General features: G+C 40.4%; 1 protein-coding gene across 1 annotated transcript in view; it reads left to right on the top strand.

Annotated features, from left to right (window-relative positions):
* Nucleotides 1-26,464, top strand: part of PARD3B (par-3 family cell polarity regulator beta) — a 587,816-nt gene that overhangs the window by 102,290 nt on the left and 459,062 nt on the right. Inside the window, exon 4 of the mRNA XM_087706906.1 lies at nucleotides 21,362-21,471. Within this exon, the coding sequence (XP_087563032.1) occupies nucleotides 21,362-21,471 (110 nt within the window). The remainder of the gene's footprint in view (nucleotides 1-21,361; nucleotides 21,472-26,464) is intronic.

The following is a 26,464-nucleotide window of genomic DNA, read 5'->3' as shown; positions in this document are numbered from 1 at the left end:
AACTGAGCCAGTGAAACATGTTTTATAAACTTTAAATTTGTCTATTTTTTGTCACGTTTTACTGCCTCATTTTTCAAAGGGAAAGTTGCATGTCACAACAATAGAGCCGAGGTGGCGCAGTGGTTAAATGCAGCACTGCAGGCTACTTCAACTGACTGCAGTTCTGCAGTTCGGCTGTTCAAATCTCACCGGCTCAGGGTTGACTCAGCCTTCCATCCTTCCGAGGTGGGTAAAATGAGGACCCGGATTGTTGTTGGGGGCAATATGCTGACTCTGTAAACCGCTTAGAGAGGGCTGAAAGCCCTATGAAGCGGTATATAAGTCTAACTGCTATTGCTATTGCTATTTTTGGGTGCCTTTGTTTTCAACAGCCAATTTATATGATACAAGCAACTTGTATCATATAAATATAATGTGTAAAGCAAAAAATTGAAAATGATCTTTTACAAAACTGGTACATATCAAACTCTGAATTGTTTTGTTGCAGATAGTGGCTTTTTTTAACCCTTCACATTGCATTTTTCTTACATCTTATTTGGAAGCTACAGTAATATGCATTGCATTCTAAGAGATTCAGATACCCAAGAAAAATCTGACTTGTCAATCAGGGACATGGACAGAGGGATCCAAAATTCAATGAAAGCAAATGCTAAAAAGTCAATCAGGAATAGAATTTTTTTCCATTTGCAGGTGGGATATTTTTTTATTTTTTTTAAAAGAAGGATTTGCTTTTGCTTGTGTTTTGGCTGAAAACTAAGTAAGAAAAGAAGTCCAAACTCACAGAAATCTGGCTTGTAAATCAGGGCGTTATCAGCAAATTAGATATCAGTGAAGCTACAGTAGATATGGCACAGATTTTATTTTATTTTATGACTTTGCTCTCTTAGCCTTTGGACATTTTCAGAGATTCTGAGCTAAGGAATAGCAATAGCAGTTAGACTTATATACCGCTTCATAGGGCTTTCAGCCCTCTAAGCGGTTTACAGAGTCAGCATATCGCCCCCACAGTCTGGGTCCTCATTTCACCCACCTCGGAAGGATGGAAGGCTGAGTCAACCCTGAGCCGGTGAGATTTGAACCACTGAACTGCAGATAGCAGTCAGCTGAAATGGCCTGCAGTACTGCACTCTACCCACTGCGCCACCTCGGCTCTCAAGGAAACAAGTCACTTAATCAGGCTCTTCAGAAGCATGTATTGTGCTTTTGGATTATTTTCTTGTTTTCTGATCTTGATATATAAAATTATGTCTTAAATTCTCAAAGTCCCAGTGGCCTTCATTCTGGGGAAAGGGACCATTGAGCACATGGCTTCCCATCTGATCAACTATGGAAAGAAGAAAGAAAGATTGCTCTGACCTTTGCACAAGAAGACCATGGCAAAGAGGGAGATAGTTTTGGTGCTAGGGGTGGATTCTTGATTCTTTTACCCGCCGGTTCACTCAGGGATATGCTTCGGGCATATGCGCATGCTTGATGCGCGCTACGCATGCATGTGCAGTAGGCAAAAAAATGGCTTTTTACCAAGATGCTTTTGGTAAAAATTGCTTTTTACCCCAAAATTGCAAAAAACAAGATGACGCCGCCTACAGCACCACTGATAGAATCGGTTCAGATGCGTGGGTGGCCGAGTTACTACATACTCAGCTGAACCGAGCCGAACTGGTAGGAACTCAGCTCTGGTTGGTGCCATCATCCTCATATTAGCTCTTCTCAAGAGTGTTGAGATATGGCTGGAGGATTTAGAGCCTCTTTTGTGGAAGCCAGGAGGGCCCAGTTCACCCTGTTCATTTGGGTGCATTCCATTAGCAATAGCAATAGCAGTTAGACTTATATACCGCTTCACAGGGCTTTCAGCCCTCTCTAAGCGGTTTACAGAGTCAGCATATTGCCCCCAACAACAATCCGGGTCCGCATTTCACCCACCTCGGAAGGATGGAAGGCTGAGTCAACCTTGAGCCGGTGAGATTTGAACCGCTGAACTGCAGATAACAGTCAGCTGAAGTGGCCTGCAGTACTGCACCCTAACCACTGCGCCACCTCGGCTCTTATAGTAACATGAGGCAAAAATAATAACATGAGGCAGACTCAGTGCAATCCAGCAGTGCTTACTAATTAGTTGATAAATGATAAAAAGTGGCCATAAAAAACAAAACCCCCAATTTAAGTACTTTAACCTTGAGAAACAATACTTTTAGGATTTGTTCCATGTTTTTATATGAAGTTTAATTATTTATTGTGAAGATGAAGGAAGTATTCTGTAGCATTTTCAAAGTCGTAGAAGTCTAAAATCTCATGTATTCCATCATTCCTTTTTTACTTGCTTCGAAGACTAATGTTTAGAATAATCCTTTATTTTTTTAACCATTCATCACTGCCCATTATTTCCGTTTGTTCCCTTTGTCCTTGACTTACTTTATTGCGCTTGTATATTTCAGCATAAATGGTGAGAGTCAAGGATATCTTCCAGTCTATAAAATACTTCTGGCAATAATAGCTTAAAATGAGCACTAGCAGGCATTTCAACAAACTGCTTTGGATATCAATTATAGAGTAATTTAATTGGCTCTTAGGTAGAAATGAAGTATTATCAAAGTGAGCACTCAAGGTGTTTAAACATGAATTGTCATTTGATATGGAATCATAAGTTAGATCATACTCATAAAATTACACTTCAAAGTATCTGCCCTTCCTTGCTCTTTCTCTTCATGTTTTGTTATTATTGAGTGTTTCCTTAAAACATGCTACATGCAAGCAATTTATAGTGCTGCTTAACTGCTCCTTTCATCAGCAAGGTCTTCAGCTGCAATTATCTATATTTTAGTAGCTTCTTATTTAACTAATCAGTGGGATATTCAGCAGAGATGCGCTAGTAGTAAAGGTTTGCTGTCCTTAGAAATCCCACTGATTGATTTTTTTAAAAAAATCATCTTCTAGTGTCTTCCTTTTAAATTCTTCCATGCTTTCTAATCTTTCCCTTTTTAAAGTTGTGTGTATTTTTTAAATCTTTCTTTGCGATATATATATTTATTTTGCTGTGATTGTTCTTTAACTTGTTAAGCTTTTTAAATTATAAGTTTGGTTCTCGGTACTCTCCTATGCTTTGCTATATTTTTTAAATTATAATTTTATTGGATGAATGTTTGAATGTTTATTTTATTTATATGCCGCCCTTTCCCCCCGAAGGGGACTCAGGGCGGCTCACAACTCAAACCAGGGAAGGGGGGATACAGACAAAATTAAAAACGACACAAAACAATGCATAATTTAAAACACTACAGTCATACCATTCGAGACGGGGGCAACGGTTCTTTAGCTCCAGGCCTGTCAGAACAGCTAGGTTTTAAGGGCTTTGCGGAAGGCCTGGAGGGTGGTGAGGGTTCGTATCTCCACGGGGAGTTCGTTCCAGAGGGTCGGAGCAGCCACCGAGAAGGCTCTCCTCCGGGTAGTCGCCAGTCGGCATACGCCGGCGGATGGGATTCGGAGGAGGCCTAATCTGTGGGATCTAATCGGTCTAGTGGAGGTAATTGGCAGCAGGCGGTCTCTCAGGCGGAAGTTTTTAAAAATAAGACTAAATATGAATACAAACTGAAATAGACTAAGAAGGGGGAAAAGGGATGAAGTAAAAGAGAAACCTGATGTGCAAAAAGAAAAAAAGAAAAGGAAGAAAAAAACACATTCTGATTTTCAGTTATCAATACAACTGTAGATTTACTGTCTCCCTTTCTCTAAAGTTGCATTGTCACTCTCCTCATTCTATAACTACCTTATCTAATTGTCAAAACCATAGATCATACTCATTTTTTTCTGTTTTATTGAAATAGTTCTTAAGCACTTTCCAGTCAGTGATAAAACATAGATATTATCAACTTGACCATTTCAGCATCATCTTCGCCAACCATTTCTGTTGAAGGTATTGCCAAATCTTTCAATCTTTGTGCATACACCTCCCTAAGACCGATAAGATTGCACAGGATGGGCCTTCTTCAGGTGCCGTCAGCTGGACAATGTCGGCTGGCGATGCCTCGGAGTAGGGCCTTCTCTCTTGCCGCTCCGGCCCTATGGAATGAGCTACCCCCAGAGATCCGGACCCTACCCACTCTCATGGCCTTCCGAAAAGCTATCAAAACCTGGCTATTCCGGCAGGCCTGGGGCTGTTGACCTCTTGATTGAGGTCCAGCCCCACTTAGATCGGGTGCATGTTGTGTTTCTTTTAATCTGCTGTGTTTTATTTGCTTTTAATTTTTTCTCTATTATTTTTATTTCTGTAAGCCGCCCGGAGTCCTCCGGGATTGGGCGGCCTATAAATTTAAGAAATAGAAATAGAATACAATAATCTGCAGTTTTTAACAGCAAAAATCGAAGTTCCATAACTTTTTTTCAAACTCTTTATCCATCAGTCCCAAGAGTAAAACTTCTGGTTTCAGATCTATATTGATGTTTAAAATCCTCCAAATCAGTACATGTTTTACTCTACTCTGGCAAGTTATTCTTTTATATTGTGGATTTGTAGAGAGCTTTCTTCCTTGAAAAATATAAAAACATAAGAAATAGTTACTTCCTGCCTATTTTTTAAACCTGTTGTTTAGCACATATTCTTCTTGAGACTTTCTGGAAAAAGAGAAGCTGAGAAGACAAGTTCTAAAACCATATTTTGAAAAAAAAAATGTGGCAGAAAGCAAGCAGAAATTGTAAACTTCGACACATGTATACCCTGACAAAGTTCTCTTAAAATATTTGCTTCAACCAGATTGATGTTCATGTGCTGGATTCTTTATGTTTAAGTTATGGCTCAATATTTATTTGTTAACTGCCACTCCATTTGTATTATAGCTTCATTTCAGTCACAAGAAAATCATCGCCACATTTTTCTATCACTGCTTCCTCATGTTGACAAGGATAGGATTTTAAGTGTCCTGGCCTCCCTGCCACACTTGGAGGTTTCAAAGACCTGAATAGAACTTGCCTTGGAATGGTGTGTGGGAAACGAGGATTGTAGTCACTGCTATTTATAAATGTTAAGCTTCAAATAAGCTCTTAGACGGATGGCATATTTTTATGTCAGCCTTCTCAAATCTCTGCTTTCTTTTAAAATAAATTTCAGCGAATATTTAAGGCAGTACACTTTCAGAGAAGTGTGAATGGGAGGGGGGGCGGAATCTAAAGTCAAGTGATACTTCTATTCCGTACACCAGGCTAGCAGAACACGTGGAAGGAAAAGGACCACAGTAGTGAATTAAAAATAATTTGGGGCTTCAAAAGAATAACTTTTGAAAGAGCCGAGGTGGCGCAGTGGTTAAATGCAGCACTGCAGGCTACTTCAGCTGACTGCAGTTCAGCTGTTCAAATCTCACTGGCTCAGGGTTGACTCAGCCTTCCATCCTTCCGAGGTGGGTAAAATGAGGACCCGGATTGTTGTTGGGGGCAATATGCTGACTCTGTAAACCACTTAGAGAGGGCTGAAAGCCCCATAAAGCGGTATATAAGTCTAACTGCTATAACTGGGACACCCATCAGCTGTTTACCAGCTGGCAAAGTGGCAGAAGTTCTGAGCTGGTGGTGTTGGTGAGGCCTGAAGGGATGGTAGTGGCAGCAATGGATCCATCCTGGCACGAGTGAATTTTTAACAAATGCTGGCCGGCCACGTAAGGTTCCTTGGTGGTCCATATATGGTGCGGAACCAGATCAATGTTTCTTAAGTTAGATGGATTTTTCTCTAATTAAATAATTCTTTGCTATTCTCTAATATTATATTAATGTAATGATATTACTTTGATCTCATTGATTTGGAGGTGGATAAAGAAAACTAGATCTAAATAATAACAGGAAGGGGTATTAATTATCACACAGATTTCATGAAAGATTGTAACAAAAACTCATAGCAATCAAAACAATAATATCAAAAAGCTGCCAGAAAGGCATTTGACTGTCAGATGATACAGAAACTCTAAAGGAGAAGAGCTGGATCTCAGGAAACCTGAATTAATTATTTACGTTTTCCTCCACAGTGAAAAGAAGTATACCTCATACCTGAAATGGCTTTTAGAGATAAGGTGTCCCAAGTGCTAGGAGACATACAGGTGACAAAAGATCTTTTAGAATTTATTGGCAAATTACAAATTAACAAATCACCTGATTTATATGATAATCTCTTGAGAGAAAAAGGGAAGAACTCAAATGTGAAATTGCTGATATGCTAATATGCAAATAACAGTAATACACAAATTATCTCTCAAATCAGCCTCTATAATGGGATTGGAAAGCACCCACTGGAACAATGATTTTTAAAAAGAGATCTAGAAGCGATCCATATAATTATAGGATAGTTAACTATGAATTAGAGGAAAGGATTATTGAAAGGTAGGATTATTAAACATATGGCAGAATATTTGCTGAAGAAGTACCAAAGTAGATGTATAAATGGCTGTTGTGCATCATTAAATGTTTTAGAACATCTTGTGAGAATCAGCCAATGTATCGGAAAAAACCCAGGACTCATAAGAAAAAAAAAATGTTACAAATTAGTAATTGATTAAGCATGCAGGAATAGATATTAGGAACAAATAGAGATCTTAAAATAGAGGGTAAAGATATTATTTATTTGTTCATCAACCTAAAATTTTAAGGAATGTAAAAATAGGGAAATACTTTGTTAGTGGCTACCATCTGAAATGGCCCAGATCCACATATTTGGGTTTCAGTAACCAAATATTAACCCACTTCCACAGTCTTCCTTCTTCATTAGGGAGGTGGGGGATAGGCAAAGAATGCCCAGAATGATTGCCAAGAATATATTATCCCAGTAAGATCACCACGAAGATCATCCTTGCTGCTCATTTAAAGCAAGCAGGCATCTATACTAGGCATTTAGGATGATGCTTGATAATAATATTTTTTTTAAAAGTAAACTGACAAGTAAAAATAGCAATAGCAATAGCAATAGCAGTTAGACTTATATACCGCTTCATAGGGCTTTTAGCCCTCTCTAAGCGGTTTACAGAGTCAGCATATTGCCCCCAACAACAATCCGGGTCCTCATTTTACCCACCTCGGAAGGATGGAAGGCTGAGTCAACCCTGAGCCGGTGAGATTTGAACAGCCGAACTGCAGAACTGCAGTCAGCTGAAGCTGAAATATCCTATTGATACAAGGATAGCAGTAGCAATAGCAGACTTATATACTGCTTCATAGGGCTTTCAGCCCTCTCTAAGCGGTTTACAGAGTCAGCATATCACCCCCACAGTCTGGGTCCTCATTTCACCCACCTCGGAAGGATGGAAGGCTGAGTCAACCTTGAGCCGGTGAGATTAGAACCGCCGAACTGCAGCTTAGCAGTCAGCTGAAGTGGCCTGCAGTACTGCACTCTAACCACTGCACCACCTCGGCTCTTAAGGATATACAGCAGTGGTGGGATTCAAGTAATTTAACAACCAGTTCTCTGCCCTAATGATTTCTTCCAGCAACCAGTTGGCCAAACTACTCAGAAAGTTAACAACCGGTTCTCTTAAAATGGTGTGAACTGGCTGAATCCCACCTCTAATATACAGTAATATCAATAAGTGGAAAGAGAAATTGGAAAAGTTGTCAGTGATCAGTATATTGTTGATGAAAGATTATTAAAATCTTATTTTTAGCAAGAAAAGCAAAGCAAACATTTTAATGACAACAGCAAAGGCAGAATTTCATACTGAAGCGGTGGAAGTGATGAACCGGGGCCTTGAGGCTGTCAAAGACTGGATGAGAGCTAACAAACTGGTGCTCAACCCGGAAAAGACCGAGTGGCTGTTGTGTTTTCCTCCCAATAATTTGGCTAATGTTCCATCAATCAGGCTGGGGGGACAAAATTTATACCCCTCAGACAGGGTCCGCAACTTGGGAGTCCTCCTGGACCCACAGCTGAGTTTTGACCATCATTTGTCAGCTGTGACCAGGGGGGCATTTGCTCAGGTTCGCCTGAACCGGGAGGCCCTCACAACAGTCACTCGAGCCCTTGTGATCTCCAGGCTGGAATACTGCAACGTGCTCTACATGGGGCTGCCCTTGAAGAGCATCCGGCGACTTCAGCTAGTCCAGAATGCGGCCGCGCGAGTGATCGTGGGCACATCACGGTTCGCCCACATAACACCGATCCTCCGTGAGCTGTGCTGGCTACCTGTTGATCTCCGGGTGCACTTCAAGGTCCTACTTACCACTCACAAAGCGCTCCATGGTAGTGGATCTGGCTATTTGAGAGACCGCCTTCTGCCAATTACCTCCCTGCGTCCCATCAGATCGCACAGGGTAGGCCTCCTCCGAATTCCATCCGCCAGTCAGTGCCGACTGGCGACTACGCGGAGGAGAGCCTTCTCAGTTGCAGCTCCGACGCTATGGAACAATCTCCCCGTGGAGATCCGTATCCTCACCACCTCCCAGGCCTTCCGCACGGCCCTTAAGATCTGGCTATCCCGTCAGGCCTGGGGATAAAAAAATCTTAGTTTGTCCCCTCCCGAATGATGAATGAATGTTGTGCTCTATTTTTAATATTATGTATTGTCTTATGTTTTTTTGTCTTTGTATCCCCTTCCCGTGCTTTGTAAGCCGCCCTGAGTCCCCTCAGGGAAAAGGGCGGCCTATAAATTATAATAAACATTCTAAACATTTTAAACAAACATACTGTTTGGGAGAAGGCAAAACCCCCCAAAACTCACGTTAATAGAAAATATGAAATATTGACAATAAAATGCCAGATAATGAGCTCCTCAGATTAGATTGAATTCAACATGCTTCTTAGGTAGACCTGAAAGTCTTTTAGATTACTAATGGTGTTTATGAAATGGCTAGATTTAAGCCTTTGAGATGTCTAGTTGCTGATATTGCCATGCAGGAAAAGAAAACGTGAAGCTGCCAAGACAGAATTGCAGTGAGCACATGGAATGTAAGACATGTGAACATGTTCAGCACTATGAAAGGTGAAATGAATCTACTACACATTTACATCTTAGGCATCAGTGAACTGAGATAGGCTGGAATTGGATACTTAATCTTAGAAATTAACAGTATTTACTACTCAGGACATTAAAAAAGGACATACCGTATATACTCGAGTATAGGCCGACCCGAATATAAGCCGAGGCACCTAATTTTACCACAAAAAACTGGAAAAGTTATTGACTCGAGTATAAGCCTAGGGTGGGAAATGCAGCAGCTACCGGTAAATTTCAAAAATAAAAATAGATACCAATAATGTTTTTGAATATTTATTTCAAAGAAAAACAGTAAACTAGCGGTGTATTCAATGAAATACTTCACTCACCTCATGATGCTGATGTCCCGCTGTGATGATGATGTCCCGTGCAGCTGCGGGAGCGATGTCCCGCCTCCTATGACACACGGCACAGTGATTCCTATCATTGGATCACTGTACCAGAGGAGGTGGGACATCGCTATGTGGCTGCTTGCCATAACAAGGAGGAGGTGAGACATCGTTGCAGAGCGGCAGGAGGGGGAGGAAGGGGAATCATAAGACAGCCCTGCATTACATTAGAACGTGAGGAGGGGGGATGGTGCGGTGCGCGCTGCGCGGCAAACTGACAGAGGGAGGGGAAACTCACAGGGGCGCCGGGCCAGTCACAAGCCTCACCCAGCGGCATGGCCCCGCCTCTTTTTCTCCTCCATTTCGGGCAAATTTTTCACTGACTCGAGTATAAGCCGAGTCGGCTTTTTTCAGCCCAAAAAGTGGGCTGAAAAACTAGGCTTATACTTGAGTATATACAGTAATTATGAAGGTAATAGCAAGAACAGTACTTGCCTATAATGCAATCAATGACTGAATGGTATCAGTTAAAGTTGGAATGCCAAAGAGGAACCTAATATTAGCTCAGGAAATTAAAATTAAGCACTAGCAATAGCACTTAGACTTATACACTGGTCCATAATGCTTTACAGACATCTCTGAGCAGTTTACAGAGTTGGTGTATTGCTCCCAACAATCCGGATCCTCATTTTACTGACCTTGGAAGGATGGAAGGCTAAGTCAACCTTGAGTCCAGCCACTAATTAAACTCCTGGCTGTGGGCTGAGTTAGCCTGCAGTATTGAACTTTGACCTATGCACCACCATGGTTCATAATTCGTAGGCAAATAACTTAACAGTTTCTGCCACTCCATTATTTCTGAATTAATAACAATCATCAGATAACTAAAATGACACCTGCATGCAAGACAATTGTATACAGGTAGTCCTTGATTTATGACCACAATGGGGATCAGAATTTCTGTTACAAAGCAAGCTAGTTGTTAGATGAATCATTATTGATTTTATGACCTGTTTTGCCATGATGGTTAAGCATAGGGGCAGTGGTGGGATTCAAATAATTTAACAACCAGTCCTCTGCCCTAATGACCATCTGGGTAGGTGGGGCTCGGTGGTCATGTGACTGGGTGGGCTTGGCCAACTCAATGTCACTCAGGTCGAGGGACGCTTCGCCTTAGCTGTTACAATGGTAATAAGGGTTAACCAGAGAGGCAGTTTCTGTAAGCAGGGCAATAAAGATGAGGCTAGAAACAACACCAGAATGTTTCCTTCCTGCCTTCCTTACAGGATTAGCCCTGCAAAGTGGGGAAAAAACAAAAGGAGATTTCTTCCAACAACCGGTTCTCCGAACTACTTAGAAAGTTAACAACCGGTTCTCCCGAATAGGTGCGAACTGGCTGAATCCCACCACTGCATAGGGGGCGTGCATAAACGCACCAGCGTGCCTATTGTCCCTGTCCTACTGTCCCATTTATATGTACTTTTTAATGTCTTTATGGCTATGTTTTACTTATTTATATCCATTTATTTGTGCCAAGTGTTTTCATATTTGTTTCCTTGTACTTGTTGACAAATAAAAATAAATTAATAAATAAAGTAAATACGTAAGTAAATAAGTAAGTAAGTAAGTGTTTCTCAACCTTGGCAACTTGAAGATGTCTGGACTTCAACTCCCAGAATTCCCCAGCCAGCGAATGCATTCAATGAATACAATGAATTCGCTGGCTGGGGAATTCTGGGAGTTGAAGTCCAGACATCTTCAAGTTGCCAAGGTTGAGAAACACTGAAGTAAGTAAATAAAATATCACCTATGTTGTTAAATGATTCATACAGTAGTTAAAAGAATCTGACTTCCCCCATTGACTTGGCTTGTTGGAAGCCATCTGAGAAGGTCATATATGGCAATTCTGGGATACTGTAATCCTTACAAATACATGTTGATTGGCCAAAACTCAAACTTTGATCATGTGTCCCTGGGAATGCTGCAATGGTCGTAAATGCAAGGACCAGTTATAAGTCACATTTTTCATTGCTTTTGTAACTGAATGGTTCTAAATGAATGGTTGTTAGTTATGGATTACCTGTATAGAAAGCAAATAGATCACATTATTGGTAGAAGGAAGTAGAAAATCTCAGTTATAACAACCAGGGACTCAATGAGAGCCGAGGTGGCGCAGTGGTTAGAGTGCAGTACTGCAGGCCACTTCAGCCAACTGCTAACTGCAGTTTGGCGGTTCAAATCTCACCGGCTCAAGGTTGACTCAGCTTTCCATCCTTCCGAGGTGGGTAAAATGAGGACCCGGATTGTTGGGGGCAATATGCTGACTCTATAAATCGCTTAGAGAGGGCTGAAAGCCCTGTGAAGCGGTATATAAGTCGAACTGCTATTGCTAATGCAGAATAGATCACAAATTGGAAATCTGAAAATTACACGTTAAGCTGAAATTGAAGAAGAAACTTTCTACAATAATGCTTGGAGCATAGGTACCCACCATTTTCAAAGAGAACATGAGGAATTACTTTGAAATCTTATTGATAGAGAATCAGCTGAACTTAAGGAACCCCTTAAAGATGAATATAAAAACAGACCGCCAGAGATGAAGAAATAGAAGAAAACAAAGTGAATCTCAGAACAAACTATTAAAATTGCTAAGAACAGAGTGGGAAAAAAAATCCAAAGCCAAGAACCATAAAAATCTCAGAAAGAAACTTAACAAATGGTTTCACAGAGCTGTTAAAAGACAAAATGTTTTCAAGAAGATCTCTAAATGTAGAAGAAGATTTGTATCATTAATTGGGATTTTAAGGACACAAATGGACAGATAATACTGATTCAAAAAAGATGAAAGAAAAATGGAAGGAATTTCCTGAGGGTCTGTACAATAGAGATCTTAACATCCAAGATACCTTTGAAGATATTCCCTATTTACAAAGGCCTGTAATAATATACATAGATCTCTAAAATGATTTTAGATTAGCACTCAGTCATTATCAGTTTGGGAAACCATAATAATTAATGGAATATTTATAGAAATATGGCAAACGAAGGAAGAATCAGTACAGCTTCTAACCAATTTATGTAAGCAAATCTGGAGCGTGACCAGACAAAAGCGCGCACAACAAAAGCGTGCCGACAAAACCGCATCGCTAAAACCGCAACGTCATCACCGCAACGTCATCACCGCGACGTCATCACCGCGGCGACAACAGCGTGGCGACAGAAGGGCGCTTTACAACAGCGCGGTGACAGAAAGCCGATTTAAGTTAAGGTAAGGGTTAGGTTTAGGTTTAGGGTTAGGGTTAGGTTTTGGGTTAGGTTTAGGGTTAGAGTTAGGGTTAGCGTTATGTTTAGGGTTAGGTTTAGGGTTAGGGTTAGCTTTTGAATGCTAGTAAAAGCATTTTGCTGAGCGCTTCAGAAGGCGCGGATTTGCCCTCCGCGGTTATGTCGGCGCGCTAGGGTTGCCTTTTTCCTTAGCGCTTTGGACGGCGCAGATTTGCCCTCCGCGGTTATGTCGGCGCGCTAGGGTTGCCTTTTTCCTTAGCGCTTTGGACGGCGCAGATTTGCCCTCCACGGTTATGTCGGCGCGGAAAAGGGCTTCGCGGTTTTGTCGGTGAACCAATCTGGAGAATGACACATTGCATTTAATAGGATGTGCAAATTTTCTTACAATATTCTTAATTTCAATGTGAATAAAATAATGTTTAGGGTAATCTAATGCAGATTGGAGCCCTACATTTTATAAGTTGGCCACTCCCACTGGTCACATGGCTGGCAAGCCACTCCCACAAAGCAGGCCACACCTACAGAAGAGTTTCTAAAAAAATTTGAAACCCGCCACTGCTCCATACCTTTGGGCTTGGTCAGAGAAGTAAAAATCAAGATAACTGTGACAACTATCCAGTCAATATCTTGCCATGCTGATTAGATTTTTTTAAATTCAGAGTTGTCAAATTCGAAGGGAAGTGATTCTAGCTACTTGAAGCTCAATAGTTTAAGAGCGTTTGCAGCTGGACTTAATTTCACTCCGGTATTTTCTTTTATTTTTATTAAAGAAGCAATATAAAGTGTATTCTTGTTTCAAAAACTAATTTGTTCATTTCTGGTTATTGTGTTTCCCTGTTGTTAAATGTTCTTTTATTGTCTATTTCCTTAAGGTTTCTGTAGCTCCGTTTTAAACTCCATTATAACATTTTCGTTCTTTAATGTGAATTAAAAACATGTTGTCCTATTTATGTATGATTAGGAGTCCATCTGATTTTTTAAAATTACATATAAATTAACCCTACTTAGTGTGAAGAAAAACCTGAATCTTTTGTAGGTAATTGCAAAATTTAACAATAAATATACAGGAAAGAAATTACATTAAAAAACCCACATGTTGATCACCCCTGTGTATCTTGTTTATATATTGATAAATATCTCTTAAGACCTGAATTTAGGCCTTTTTGAATAGTTCTTTTTATAATTTGTTATTCTGCAAGTCAAATCAGAATAAGGTGATCCAGTAATCAGACTATGCCATTCTTTTCATGGGCCTCTGACTGTTTGTGTTCATCTAATGGTCTTCCAGATTTTTTTCAGCCCCAATATTTGATGTACTTAATACTAAATGTATAAATAGAAACAAGAAGCCAGAAGAGAAAGAAAAATAAGGAACTAGTGAATCTTTCTTTCCTTTTTTTAAATAAATATTTTATTTTCAAACAAACACAAAAACACAACACATATAACATAAAAACCTCTTCAACTACATACAGTGTGTCAATTGGTTACGAGGTCTTTTTGCGTCCTTTCCATAGTCATCACTTGAATTTTATCAAAATTCACATATTATCAATCAAGATATCTTTGTATACATTATTATTATCCTTCCTTTGTTTGATTATCACTATTGTCTCTCCATTTTAGACATTCTAAATATATAATCATTAATATTATAATGATTCATTATATCATCAATATATCCAATAATAAAGTTATTTTTATCCTATTCTAAGTCATTCTATTATTTTAGCGTTGATAACATTCTCTAATAATATTCAATTCCATGTTTTCCCCCCATTATTAGTATCATCAATCTAATATACATGTATACAAATTGTTATAATTATTAAACATCCATTAAACCTAGCTATTATTACATTCTTTCAAGATAAGGCATATACATTTATATTATGACATTATGAAATCATCCAATGATATTACATCTTTATATTCTATTCTATATAGAATTGTTTATCTTTTATAAAAAGGCTTTTCAACATTATCTCCATAATCCTCACTTACAGTTTGTATAAAATTTCATATTATCAATCTAGTATATATAAATGCTTTGTTATCATAATTAATCACTTATTTGACTATAGCTATTATTACGTTGTACATAGCACTCAAAATTTAACTACATTTAACTAAATTTTATTGTGACATTTCATTTCATCATCCTGTATCCTTCCAGAAATAGTGTAGTTCAATATCTCTTGCCTTTTGTAAAGTCAGTATTCTAAATGTTTTCTTGATAAGTCTTATGTGTGGACTTCTCTTAAGAACTTGTGGTTCATTGCATGTCTTATAATTATTCGAAACCTTTTACCTGCTCCTTTTATCAGCTTAACTTTTGTTATCAATAGTGCTTCTGCCGAGATTAGTCTCATTATTTCTGCCAAATTTTCTCTCCTTTCTTCATCTATGTTCTGACATCTGTAATAAAGTTCCAGTTCATCGATCTCTCCTTTCCATATTTCACACTTGCCATTTCCCTCCACTCTCAGTTTTCTGTCAATGTCAACAATTTTCTTATCACTTTCATATGTCTCTGTGATTTTTGAGTTCTGTCCTCAAACTTCATCACTGTACCTATACTTTCTGTATTTTGATCTATAATTTCAAGTCTCTTTTCAATTCTCTCTGTGATTATTAAAACTTTTTGAATTTCTAAGAAAATTCTTTGCAAAGTTAGTGTTTTTTCTTCTTCACATTGTGCCATTTTCCAGGTTATAAACACTGCCAAAACATCCGAGACTTTTTAGGTTTCAAACAAATTCAGTGGAGTTTTTCAAATCAAAGGATTCTCTTTCCTTCAAAGGAACACATGTATTAAAAAAACGTTTTCCACTGACCCTTTCAGTGAACAAAGCTTATAGCTTTGTAATATCAGATATTGAAAAGCCTCTAGCACTGCCACTAGATGGCAGTGTTACCTCTTTTCCATCTGTTTTTGCCCCTCTCTGTAAACCCCACGCTCCGGAAGAGGAAAAAAATGTTTAAAAATTATGCTCCGTTCAAGCCTTATGAGAGAAAAAACTTTTAATCCACGAATACAAAAAATGGAAAAAGTATAGAGGAAGAAGGAAAAAAAAGAGACCAGTCCAGTTTAAAAGTAAGAGGCATTTGTAAAAGGTCCATCCATAAAAAATAAACAAAGTTAAAGTAGAAAAGATAACACAATCATTCTAAACCAGGGTTAATTTGCTGCTTATTTTCTTCTGTCTTCAATTTTATTTTAAACTCCCAAGTCTTTTGGGTTTTCCCTTCTTTAATAATAAATTTTTTTCTCACCATTTCGACACACTGTCTCTCCGGCTTGTCCCAACCTTCTGCAGCCATTTTGGCTGCTTCTCTTGTAGCTAGCAAAAAGAGCTTTCTCCTGGATCAATCAGGGACTTTGCGATGTCCCTGAGATCAGCTGGACATGCTCTTTTCTATCACTGTTCCTTCAGAACAGTTTAGGTCCAAAAGGACCATCCAGGAACAGAGATATTGACAGCAATCCTGGAGCCCCAAGATTGCATGTCATGTCGTTGCGACGTCAAGTATCGCCTCCCAACCAGTGAATCTTTCATTTAAGATTTCAAACCAAAATAAAATGGAATTGCTCAGGAAAGTACTATTTGCTCCTACCAAGACATAAGGTAACAGTTTCTCTCGCATATATGTGCTAGTCGTTCCCGACTCTAGGGGACGTCTCATTTCTGTTTCAAAGCCGAAGAGCCAGCACTGTCTGAAGACATCTCCTTCATGTGATCATGTGGCCAGCATGACTAAATGCTAAAGGCTCATGGAACGCTGTTACCTTCCCACCAAAGTTAATCCCTATTTTTCTACTTGCCTTTTTTACACACTTTCAAACTGCTAGGTTGTCAGAAGTTAGGACAAGTAACAGGAGCTCGCCCCGTTACGCGGCACTAGGGATTCAAACCGCCGAACTGCTGACCTTTCGATCGACAAGCTCTGAGTCTTAGCCACTGAGCCGCCGTGTCCCTTACCAATACATAGTTCATCACAGATTTGAGCTGGCTCTTGTTTAGAAGAACATCAAAGCTAAAATTGTATTTTAAAAACAGACTGTCTACCCCTATGCGGCGTTGCAGTATTTTCAAATCTAAATATAGGTTTAACATTCAGGGAGTTGTATCCCCTGATATACAGACTGTTGAGAAATTGATTTTGAAGGAATGAAAAAATGAACAATCTGTATTGGCATAATTTACATAAAGAAAAGTTTGAGATATTATGCCAGTTGGCTAAGGACCCAGAGATTATAATTAAATCAGTTGAGTAGAGAAATGCTATGGGAACTAAGAATAGATAGGATTGTGGCAATGTATCATACAGTGTAAAGCGAGCTTAATGTTCCTGATAACCACGATGGGGTTCACATTGTGGAATGTGAAGTCAAATGGGCCTTAGGAACTGTCTGAGCAAGAACAAAGCTAGTGGAGGTGACAGTATTCCACCTGAGCTATTCAAAATCTTAAAAGAGGATGCAGTAAAAGGGTTCCACCACAAATGCGTGAATGACAAAAGCGTGCCTGACTAAACCGCGGTGACAAAACCGCGCGACGAGCGACAAATGAGCCCTGAAGCGCGCCGACAACAGCGCACCGACAGAAGCGCGCTGTAACCTAACCCTAAACCTAACCCTAACCCTAAACCTAAACCTAACCCTAACCCTAAACCTAACCCTAAACCTTACCTTAACTTAAATCGCGCTTCTGTCGGCGCGCTTCTGTCGGCGTGCTGTGGTCGATGTGCTTTTGACATCGCGGTTTTAGCACCGCGGTTTTGTCGGCGCGCTTATGACGTTCGCACTTTTGTCGGGTCACGCAGTAAAAGTGCTCAATTTGCCAGAAAGTTTGAAAAACTCAACAGTGGCCACAAGACTGGAAAAGGTCAGCTTACATTCCAATTCTAAAGAAGGGCAATGCCAAAGAAGGTTCAAACTACCACACCATTGCACTCATTTACAATGCTAGCAAAGTTATGCTCAAAATCCTACAAGCTAGGCTCCAGGAGAATGTGGTCTGAGAACTACCAGAAGTACAGGCAGGATTTCGAAGAGGCAAAGGAACTAGAAATCAAATTACCAATGTAGGCTGGATCGTGGAGAAAGCTAGGGAGTTCCAGAAAAAAACATCTACTTCTGTTTCATTGACTAAGCTAAAACCTTTGATTGTGTGCATCACAACAAATTGTGGCAAGTTCTTAAAGATGCGGGTCAGGAAGCAACAGTGAGAACTGGACACGGAACCACTGATTGGTTCAGAATTGAAAAAGGAGTTCGGCAAGACTGTATACTATCATCCTGCCTATATCACTTGAGAGCCGAGGTGGCTCAGTGGTTAAATGCAGCACTGCAGGCTACTTCAGCTGACTGCATTCTGCAGTTCAGCTGTTCACCGGCTCAGGGTTGACTCAGCCTTCCATCCTTCCGAGGTGGGTGAAATGAGGACCCGGATTGTTGTTAGGGGCGATATGCTGACTCTGTAAACCGCTTAGAGAGGGCTGAAAGCCCTTTGAAGCGGTATATAAGTCTAACTGCTATTGCTATTGCTATAACATATGCAGAGCACATCATGACAAAAGTGAGGCTAGATGAATCACAAGTTGGAATTAAGATTGCCGGGAGAAATATCAACAAGCTCAGATATGCAGATAATCCCACTCTAATGGCAGACAGTGAAGATGAACTAAAGAGCCTCTTGGCGCGGGTGAAGAAGGAGAGTTAAAAAGTTGGGTTGAAACTCCACATTAAGAATACTAAGATCACCCTCTCAATTCCTGGCAAATAGATGGGGAAGAAATGGAGGTAGTGACAGATTTTATTTTCCTAGGTTCCAAGATCACTGCAGATGGGACTTACAGCCAAGAAATTAAAAGACCTTTGCTCCTGTGGAGGAAAGCTAAGGCAAATTTAGACAGCATACTAAAAAGCAGAGACATCACCCTGCCAATAAAAGTGCGTATAGTCAAGGCTATGATTTTCCCAGTTGCAATGGATGGCTGTGAAAGTTGGACCATAAGGAAGTCTGAGTGCCAAAGAATTGAGGACTTTGAACTATGGTACTCCGCTAGTCGCTTGGACTCCAAGGCGATCCAACCGGTCAGTCCTAGAGGAGATCAACCCTGACTGCTCTTTATAAGGCCAGATCCTGAAGATGAAACTCAAATACTTTGGCCACCTAATGGGAAGGAAGGACTCACTGGGGAAGAGCCTAATGCTGGGAAAGACTGAGGGCAAAAGAAGAAGAAGGGGACGACAGAGAATGAGGTGGCTGGATGGAGTCTCTGAAACAGTAGGTGTGAACTTAAATGGACTCTGGGAAATGGTAGAGGACAGGAAGGCCTAGAGGAACGTTGTCCATGGGGTCTCAATGGGTCAGACACAACTTCACGACTAACAACATCATCGTATAAAATATTATTAAAAAAGGTTCGTGTATATATTGACTTGTAAAAAAGTTAAAGCATTTTGGATAAAAATATGGTGGATTATTCAAAATATTCTTAAAAAGAGGATAAAGTTCACTCCTCAGTTATTCTTGTTAGGTATAATTACAGATTGTACAGTTATAGAGACTAATTTGATTCTGAATTTAACAACGGCAGCAAGATTGTTGGTGGCGCAGTACTGGAAGAAGGAAGAATTGTCTACTATTCAAGAATGGACGTTAAAAGTATCAAACTTAGCAGAGATGGCTAAAATATCAGCATACCTCAAGGACCATTCAGATGAGAAATACAAGTTGGAATGGAGAAGATGGGTTGATTATATTCAAAATAAATATGGGACTAAGAAATTTCAACTAGCTTATGAATGAATGAACAAGGAATGTTACAATTTATCTAAAGTTAGTTTTACAAAAAGGGAGTTAAAGTATAAGCGAAGGTACGATGCTAAAGTTAGTTAGTTTATTTTAGTGTATGATTGTTAAATGTTTATACCCTGTATTTGCTCTGGGAAGTTGGGGGGGGAGGGTAGGGGGGATATGGTATTGGGGGGGAGGGAGGGAAGGGGGAAGGTATACTATTGTAAAACTCATTAAAACTTTTTAATAAACAAAAGAAAGGTTCGTGTATATAGAAAGGACAGTTTTATCAGCACATTATAGAGGGAGATCAACATTAGGAACTTTAAATAATGGGATACACGGGACAAATTATTTATTTTAAATGCATGTACAACATATGTATTCCAGTATTCTATATTCTGCCCCAAATTAAAAAGAAAGAAAATATTTCTCACATGCACATGCTTTATCGAATTACTTCAGTCAAGGTTAACATGGTGCAGTTCCATCGATTAAACAATACCATTTTCTGTAGCAATTCCTGTCCTTTGACATTGTCTCCCCCCCCCAGAGCCAAAAAAACCCCAGTTCTCATCTCACTGATATTAAAGACCACTAAACAACTGACTCTTCAGCCTGCCTTTTGGCAAAAAATGATTGATGGCCCTTTCTTCCTTCGTGTTTATTTCTGAGTTTGTTTGTTTTTTTAATTTAAAGTTTTTATTATTTGGTTTTTATTGTTCCTTTGTCTTGTTAATGTTTTTTTTCTTAACTGTTTTTAACAATTGCAAACTGAGCAGAATCACGTGACATCTACATTTTATAAATAATCATTTACTATTATTTCAGACTGTCTAGACCCGTGATGGAGAACCTATGGCACGTGTGCCCAAAGTGGCACGCGAGCCATGTTGCCTGGCACACACAGCCTTGCCTGTTTGTCTTCCAGGTTTCTGGCATGCATGCGCACGCGGTGATCAGCTGTCCATCGCATGCAGCAGTGATCAAAACCGGTGTGCGCATGTGTGCCAGCCGGCTGATTGTTGGGTGCGCATGGGTGCGCCAGAACCCTGAAGTTCGGTTTTTCCAGAGCGTGATCCCTTTGCTCGCGTGGCAGTTCCAAAAACCGGCCTGCGCATGTGCTCAAATGAGCTGATCATCTAGATTAGGGGTAGTCAACCTTTTTATACCTACCGCCCACTTTTGTATCTCTGTTAGTAGTCAAATTTTCTAACCGCCCACCGGTTCCACAGTAATGGTGATTTATAAAGTAGGGAAGTAACTTTACTTTATAAAATTTATAAAGCAGAGTTACAGCAAACCCCCCACTGCTCACCATGAAAGCTGGAATGCCCACTAGTGGTAGGGACCAGGTTGACTACCACTGATCTAGATTCTAGACTCATGATTCTAAATACGGAGAGAGAATATTTCCACTCTGTTACAATATTAAAATGTAGAATCACCCATTAAAGATTAATATAAGGAGATTTACACCTGATAAAAGAGAAAATTTCTTGATAACAGGTAATGAAATATCATATACGATGAGCCGAGGTGGCGCAGTGGTTAGGGTGCAGCACTGCAGGCCACTTCAGCTGACTGTTATCTGCAGTTCAGCGGTTCAAATCTCACCGGCTCAAGGTTGACTCAGCCTTCCATCCTTCCGAGGTGGGTGAAATGAGGACCCAGACTGTTGGGGGCGATATGCTGACTCTGTAAACCGCTTAGAGAGGGCTGAAAGTCCTATGAAGCGGCATATAAGTCTAACTGCTATTGCTATTGCTATTCCTTTTAAAAGGAGATGGGACTAAATCATGGAGAATCTGCCTTCACATCTTCCCCCCAACATCCCTGAAACCGACTCTTCTTCATTTGAACTGGCATCTGAAGAAACATCCATGGAAGCTATCATAAATCTATAATGTTATAAAAGTGAATGATTCTAAAGTAATACTAATATTAAATATATTATTAAATATATTCTTTTCTCTCTTTCTAGGTACTCCCCTTTTGGTTAGAAGGAGTAGTGATCCAACTGTGGGACAGCCAGCTGATTTTGTTCCAGGAGCTTTACATGCTAATCACCATATTTTGAAATCCCCTGTGTCAGTAAGTATCTTGTGCTTTCAGATTCTGACATTGTTCTTAGCAATATTAGGATTCTTGCAAACCCAGTTGTTAAGCAGTTTATATTCTATTAAGCTTTGTTATAATTACTCGAAGTGACTTTTGGCAAAAGAGCCGAGGTGGCGCAGTGGTTAGGGTGCAGTACTGCAGGCCACTTCAGCTGACTGTTACCTGCAGTTCAGCGGTTCTAATCTCACCGGCTCAAGGTTGACTCAGCCTTCCATCCTTCCGAGGTGGGTGAAATGAGGACCCAGACTGTGGGGGCAATAATATGCTGACTCTGTAAACCGCTTAGAGAGGGCTGAAAGCCCTATGAAGCGGTATATAAGTCTAACTGCTATTGCTATTGCTATAATCTGAACCTTTTACCTAGCTTTAAAGATCATAACGTACACCTTGAATTGGACCCAGAAGTAAACTGGCTTCCAGTTTTTACATATGCTTTTCTTTGGGCATCCAAAATCGCCCCTTGTGGTCACGTTTTATAACTTTTATTATCTATGCTTGCATTAAAAGCACTATTGAATCTAGCACAGAATGAAATAATCATCACAAAATGACTGTTGTGGGAGACATGAATAGATGAGAAACAGTAATTTGCCAGAAGGAAGCCCAAGACACTCTCCTAACTCAATTTGCTTCAGTAACTGTGGGGGGAAAGTAAATACATTTCAAAACTGGCATATATTTACTGTCAGCCTCTGCTTTGCTTATTCGCTATCGACTGCCACGTGAAATGTGGTGGTGGGGGTATGGTATTTGGGATGGGAATAAGTGGTACTGGAGGTGATACGATAAAAGGAGTTTTCTTCTCACCATCTTCCGCGCATGCTAAGGGCTGGTGTTTGGACCTGGTCAAGGCCACCTGTCCTGCGTACAAACCAGAGGTGGGTTCCTACCAGTTTGCACCTATTCGGTAGAACCGGTTCATCAAATCTACCGAACCAGTTAGAAGAGGTTCCACCAGTGGACCCGGAAAGCAGGCCACACCTACAGAAGAGGGTCCAAATTTTTTTGAAACCCACCACTGGTCCTTGGATATGATTATTCTACACTATCATGCTCATATTTATAAAACTCAGGGCCTCTGTGAAAGGTAAGGATGACTCCTTCATTTGTGGCGCAATCAGAACATTGCGTGAGTTGAAGTTGTTTTAACGCAACAGATGCCTTTTAAAAAACAAGTTTACATCATATTCTTATGCATGCCAGTGCTGTGTGTGAGGTAATTTAAGGTGGTTCTGACAAGTGTCGTTGGCATCTTCGTATCCGGTCACATGGGCGGCAAGCCTCTCCCATCTGGTCACATGGGCAGCAAGCCACTCTCACAGAGGAGGCCACACCCACAGAGTAGGTTCGAACAATTTTTGAAATCCACCACTGGTACAAACATAATGATGCTGTCTGGAGATGTAACCCACATGACACCTTAAAGAGTTGCAGATTGGACACTGGGGTGGGGATCATTGGGGGGGAGGGGGTTGGGAAATTGTTTGATATGTACTTGTTCGCGCCTTCCTGGCTCAGATCTTGCTTTACTTTCGCTGCCGTCTTTTCATAACCAGTAAAAGTATTTTTAATTCCACGAACAATGGATTTAGAAGTTTTCTTTCTTGGATATTGAGGGAGGCACGCCTGACACTTACATTCGCTTCCATTTTCCGAAAAATGTGTATGGGACCTGAATAGATCCCCAAGAACAGTTTTCCTATACCATGTCACACATATCCAACATTGAGATAAGCAGGGAAAAAACTAAATCAAGAAAATTAATGATGTGAGATTAAAAACAGAGAATAGGAGATAAGTTCTAAACCTACTATGCCACTTGCCAGATGTACTATAGATACTGACATTAATAGAGAAAGTATAATCTGAATTATAGGCCTGTTAATGGAATTTCTGCCAAGAAATTTCAGCAGCTGAGGTCAACTGAAAGTGCCCTTTCAGTTGTAGCCCCATCTCTGGAACATTATACCGCTGGAGGTAAGAACAGCATTCACCCTTTTGACCCTCTGGAAGGGTATTAAAACTTGGTTTTGCCAGTTGTTTTAGAGCCACAAGGGGGGCACATTGCTGGAAGTAGCAGTAGCAGTTAGCAATAGCAGTTAGACTTATATACCGCTTCATAGGGCTTTCAGCCCTCTCTAAGCGGTTTACAGAGTCAGCATATCGCCCCCACAATCTGGGTCCTCATTTCACCCACCTCGGAAGGATGGAAGGCTGAGTCAACCCTGAGCCGGTGAGATTTGAACAGCCGAACTGCAGAACTAGCAGTCAGCTGAAGTAGCCTGCAGTGCTGCATTTAACCACTGCGCCACCTCGGCTTTCTTGGCTGACAGGGTAAGAAGACCTCATCTACCATTCATCTCTTGGTTCCTTATTTTTTGTATCATTTAAATTATTAATTTGCATAAAGCTGTTGTCTGTGTCCCACCAACTTGAAGTCAGGTCTTGAGTGCCCATTCAAACTCTAAAATATATTACATCTTAAGGTAATGTACATATTATCTGGTATGTTGCTCTTGAATTGAATTGAATTGAATTTATTGGTCTTGTATGCCGCCCACTCCCAAAGGACTCCGGGCGGCTTACAATAAACAAAGGAAGGGGATAAATAGACAAATGGACAAACAATAATTTAAAATACACAACATTCATAGTTTCCGTGGGGCTGACTATTTCAACAGCCTCCCGGAACAGCCAGGTCTTTGTGGCTTTGCGGAAGGCCGGGAGAGTAGTAAGGGTCCGGATCTTGACGGGGAGCTCGTTCCAGAGGGCTGGAGCTGCAACAGAGAAGGCTCTCCCCCGGGGAGTCGCCAGCCGACATTGGCTGGCAGATGGGATCCGGAGGAAGCCTAGTCTGTGCGATCTGATCGGTCTATGGGAGGTAATTGTCAGGAGGCGGTCTCTCAGGTACCCAGGTCCGATGCCATGTAGGGCTTTATAAGTAACAACTAGCACCTTGAAGCGTATCCGGAGCCCAATAGGCAGCCAGTGAAGCTTGCGGAGGATAGGTGTAACGTGGGTGTACCGAGGTGCACCCACAATCGCTCGCGTGGCTGCATTCTGGACCAGCTAAAGTCTCCGAATACTCTTCAAGGGCAGCCCCATGTAGAGCGCGTTACAGTAGTCCAGTCTTGGACAAGGGCGTGAGAGACTATTCGAAGAGCCTCTGCTAAAATATATAGTAGTAAATTAGAGTATGCTCTAGTAACTGTCTACTTTGGAATTATAGTCAAAAGAATCTTCATATTTCTTTTTATGCATTTTGGACATGAAAAAAAATAACTTGAAAAGTTAGTTAATCCATTGCTTGGTGTATTTTTAAGTTTCTTTATAAAAAAAGGAAAAGAGAAAGGGCAAATGCTAATTGTTCCTATAGTGCTAATTTTAATTTTAAATTACAGGCTATTATGTTTCAGTATTTTAACAGTGTAACATCTATCATGTTCCAGCCAAATTAATAGTATTGCATTTTTTTTTTACATATGACAAATGAAATAATGTTGCATTTCAAAAGTTTGTATTCGAGATAAAGCAGCACCATTCATTTAAAAACCTCAAAGCCGTAATGTGTATATTTATAAAAAGGAGGGGAAAGGAATTGTCTTTGAAATAGTATTTAAATTTTATGCTATTAAATTATACACATGAATGGAGTTGTTCTTGACCCAGTGAGTTATTAGTTATAGAATGTGTCTCCAGCTGTTCAATTAGGCAGTGGTTAAGGGTCTGATATGTTATCTGTGTCTGTTTTTCAAAAGAATGGAATCACTGTGATTACCATTTTTCTTGGTGCTGTTAGGCTAGTCAGATTAGAATGCATTGCATAGTTGCACAAATATTTCTGGTAAAATTTAAATATACATATTGTCTTTTGTATGTATCTATTGTCTATTTTATACATCTAAAGAAACCTACTGTGGAAGATAATATATTATCAAAGATATCTGTTCTGTTCCCCCTTCTCGGTCCAGGAACGAAAGCCGAAACCAACGTAAATGAGAAGGTTTCTTTTAATCAGTCCAGACACTCGTTGGCTGCAAGCCACATAAAGAAAGAGATAAGCACTCTGGCAGCAAATCCTACAAAGCTTGGCAGCAATGCAAACAAACTCTGGCAGCAATCCAGCCTGCCAAATTTGTTTCTGGTTAGTCCTTATCGTGAACGTTGACTTCTGCAAAAGGGCGTGGCACAAGCAGTCTCTTTTATAATCAGGAGAGGATCTTAATGAGCATCAGCTGAGCGTAATCACCTCCAGTAATTACGCAGTTGTTCTCGTTGCCGAGTAGCCCTTCGACGGCGTGCATCCCGGAACAACTCACAGGTGTTTTCTGGATCACTCTCCCTTGTCTCCTCCCCACTGATCCAAGGCTCAAGCACCACTTGGTGGCCAACCAGTCTCTCCGCGCCCTGCTCAGAGTCGGAATCCTGTCCAGGGTCCTCCACCTCTTTCAGGGCCGACTCATAAGACACCCCTCGCTGTTGGAGTCTGGCGGCAGCTCCAACTGCTCCTGCCGGGCCACAACAGAGATCTATAATATTTTTCTGTCTATGATTGAAATAAAATTCTGTGCTTATTTTAGTCATTCAAAAACTTGTTCACTTTGGCCTCCTTATGTCATGGAATATTGTCATCATTACAGTAGATTCTCATGTAGATGTTTTCAATTCCTCAAAGACCTAATAAGATATCTCTCCCAATGTAAATTGCAGATCTGACCTGTTTGAATATTGTAGCAATATTCTTTTACATCACCACATGCCCATGCAGAGGTGACTCTGTGGCCGTATGCTCGTCTGCCATGTTCCTTACAGGAAATCTTGGTTGACATTCATCTGGACCATTCTGAAGACATACCTGATCTAAGAGTAGAAAGCTTCTTTGTAGCTTCTTTTGCCTAATCAAGATTCTTTGTGTCTTCCTGAGTTCCTTGATTTTATGCTTCTATTTTTTTTTCTATTCATTTGT

The sequence above is a fragment of the Thamnophis sirtalis genome, unplaced genomic scaffold (genome assembly GCF_051295495.1).
Source record: "Thamnophis sirtalis isolate CommonGarterSnake01/CBP01778 unplaced genomic scaffold, rThaSir2_p1.2 scaffold_1, whole genome shotgun sequence".
Taxonomy (NCBI): Eukaryota; Metazoa; Chordata; class Lepidosauria; order Squamata; family Natricidae; genus Thamnophis; species Thamnophis sirtalis.
Note: the sequence above shows the minus strand (reverse complement) of the source record. Positions and strands in the feature narration are given on the sequence as shown.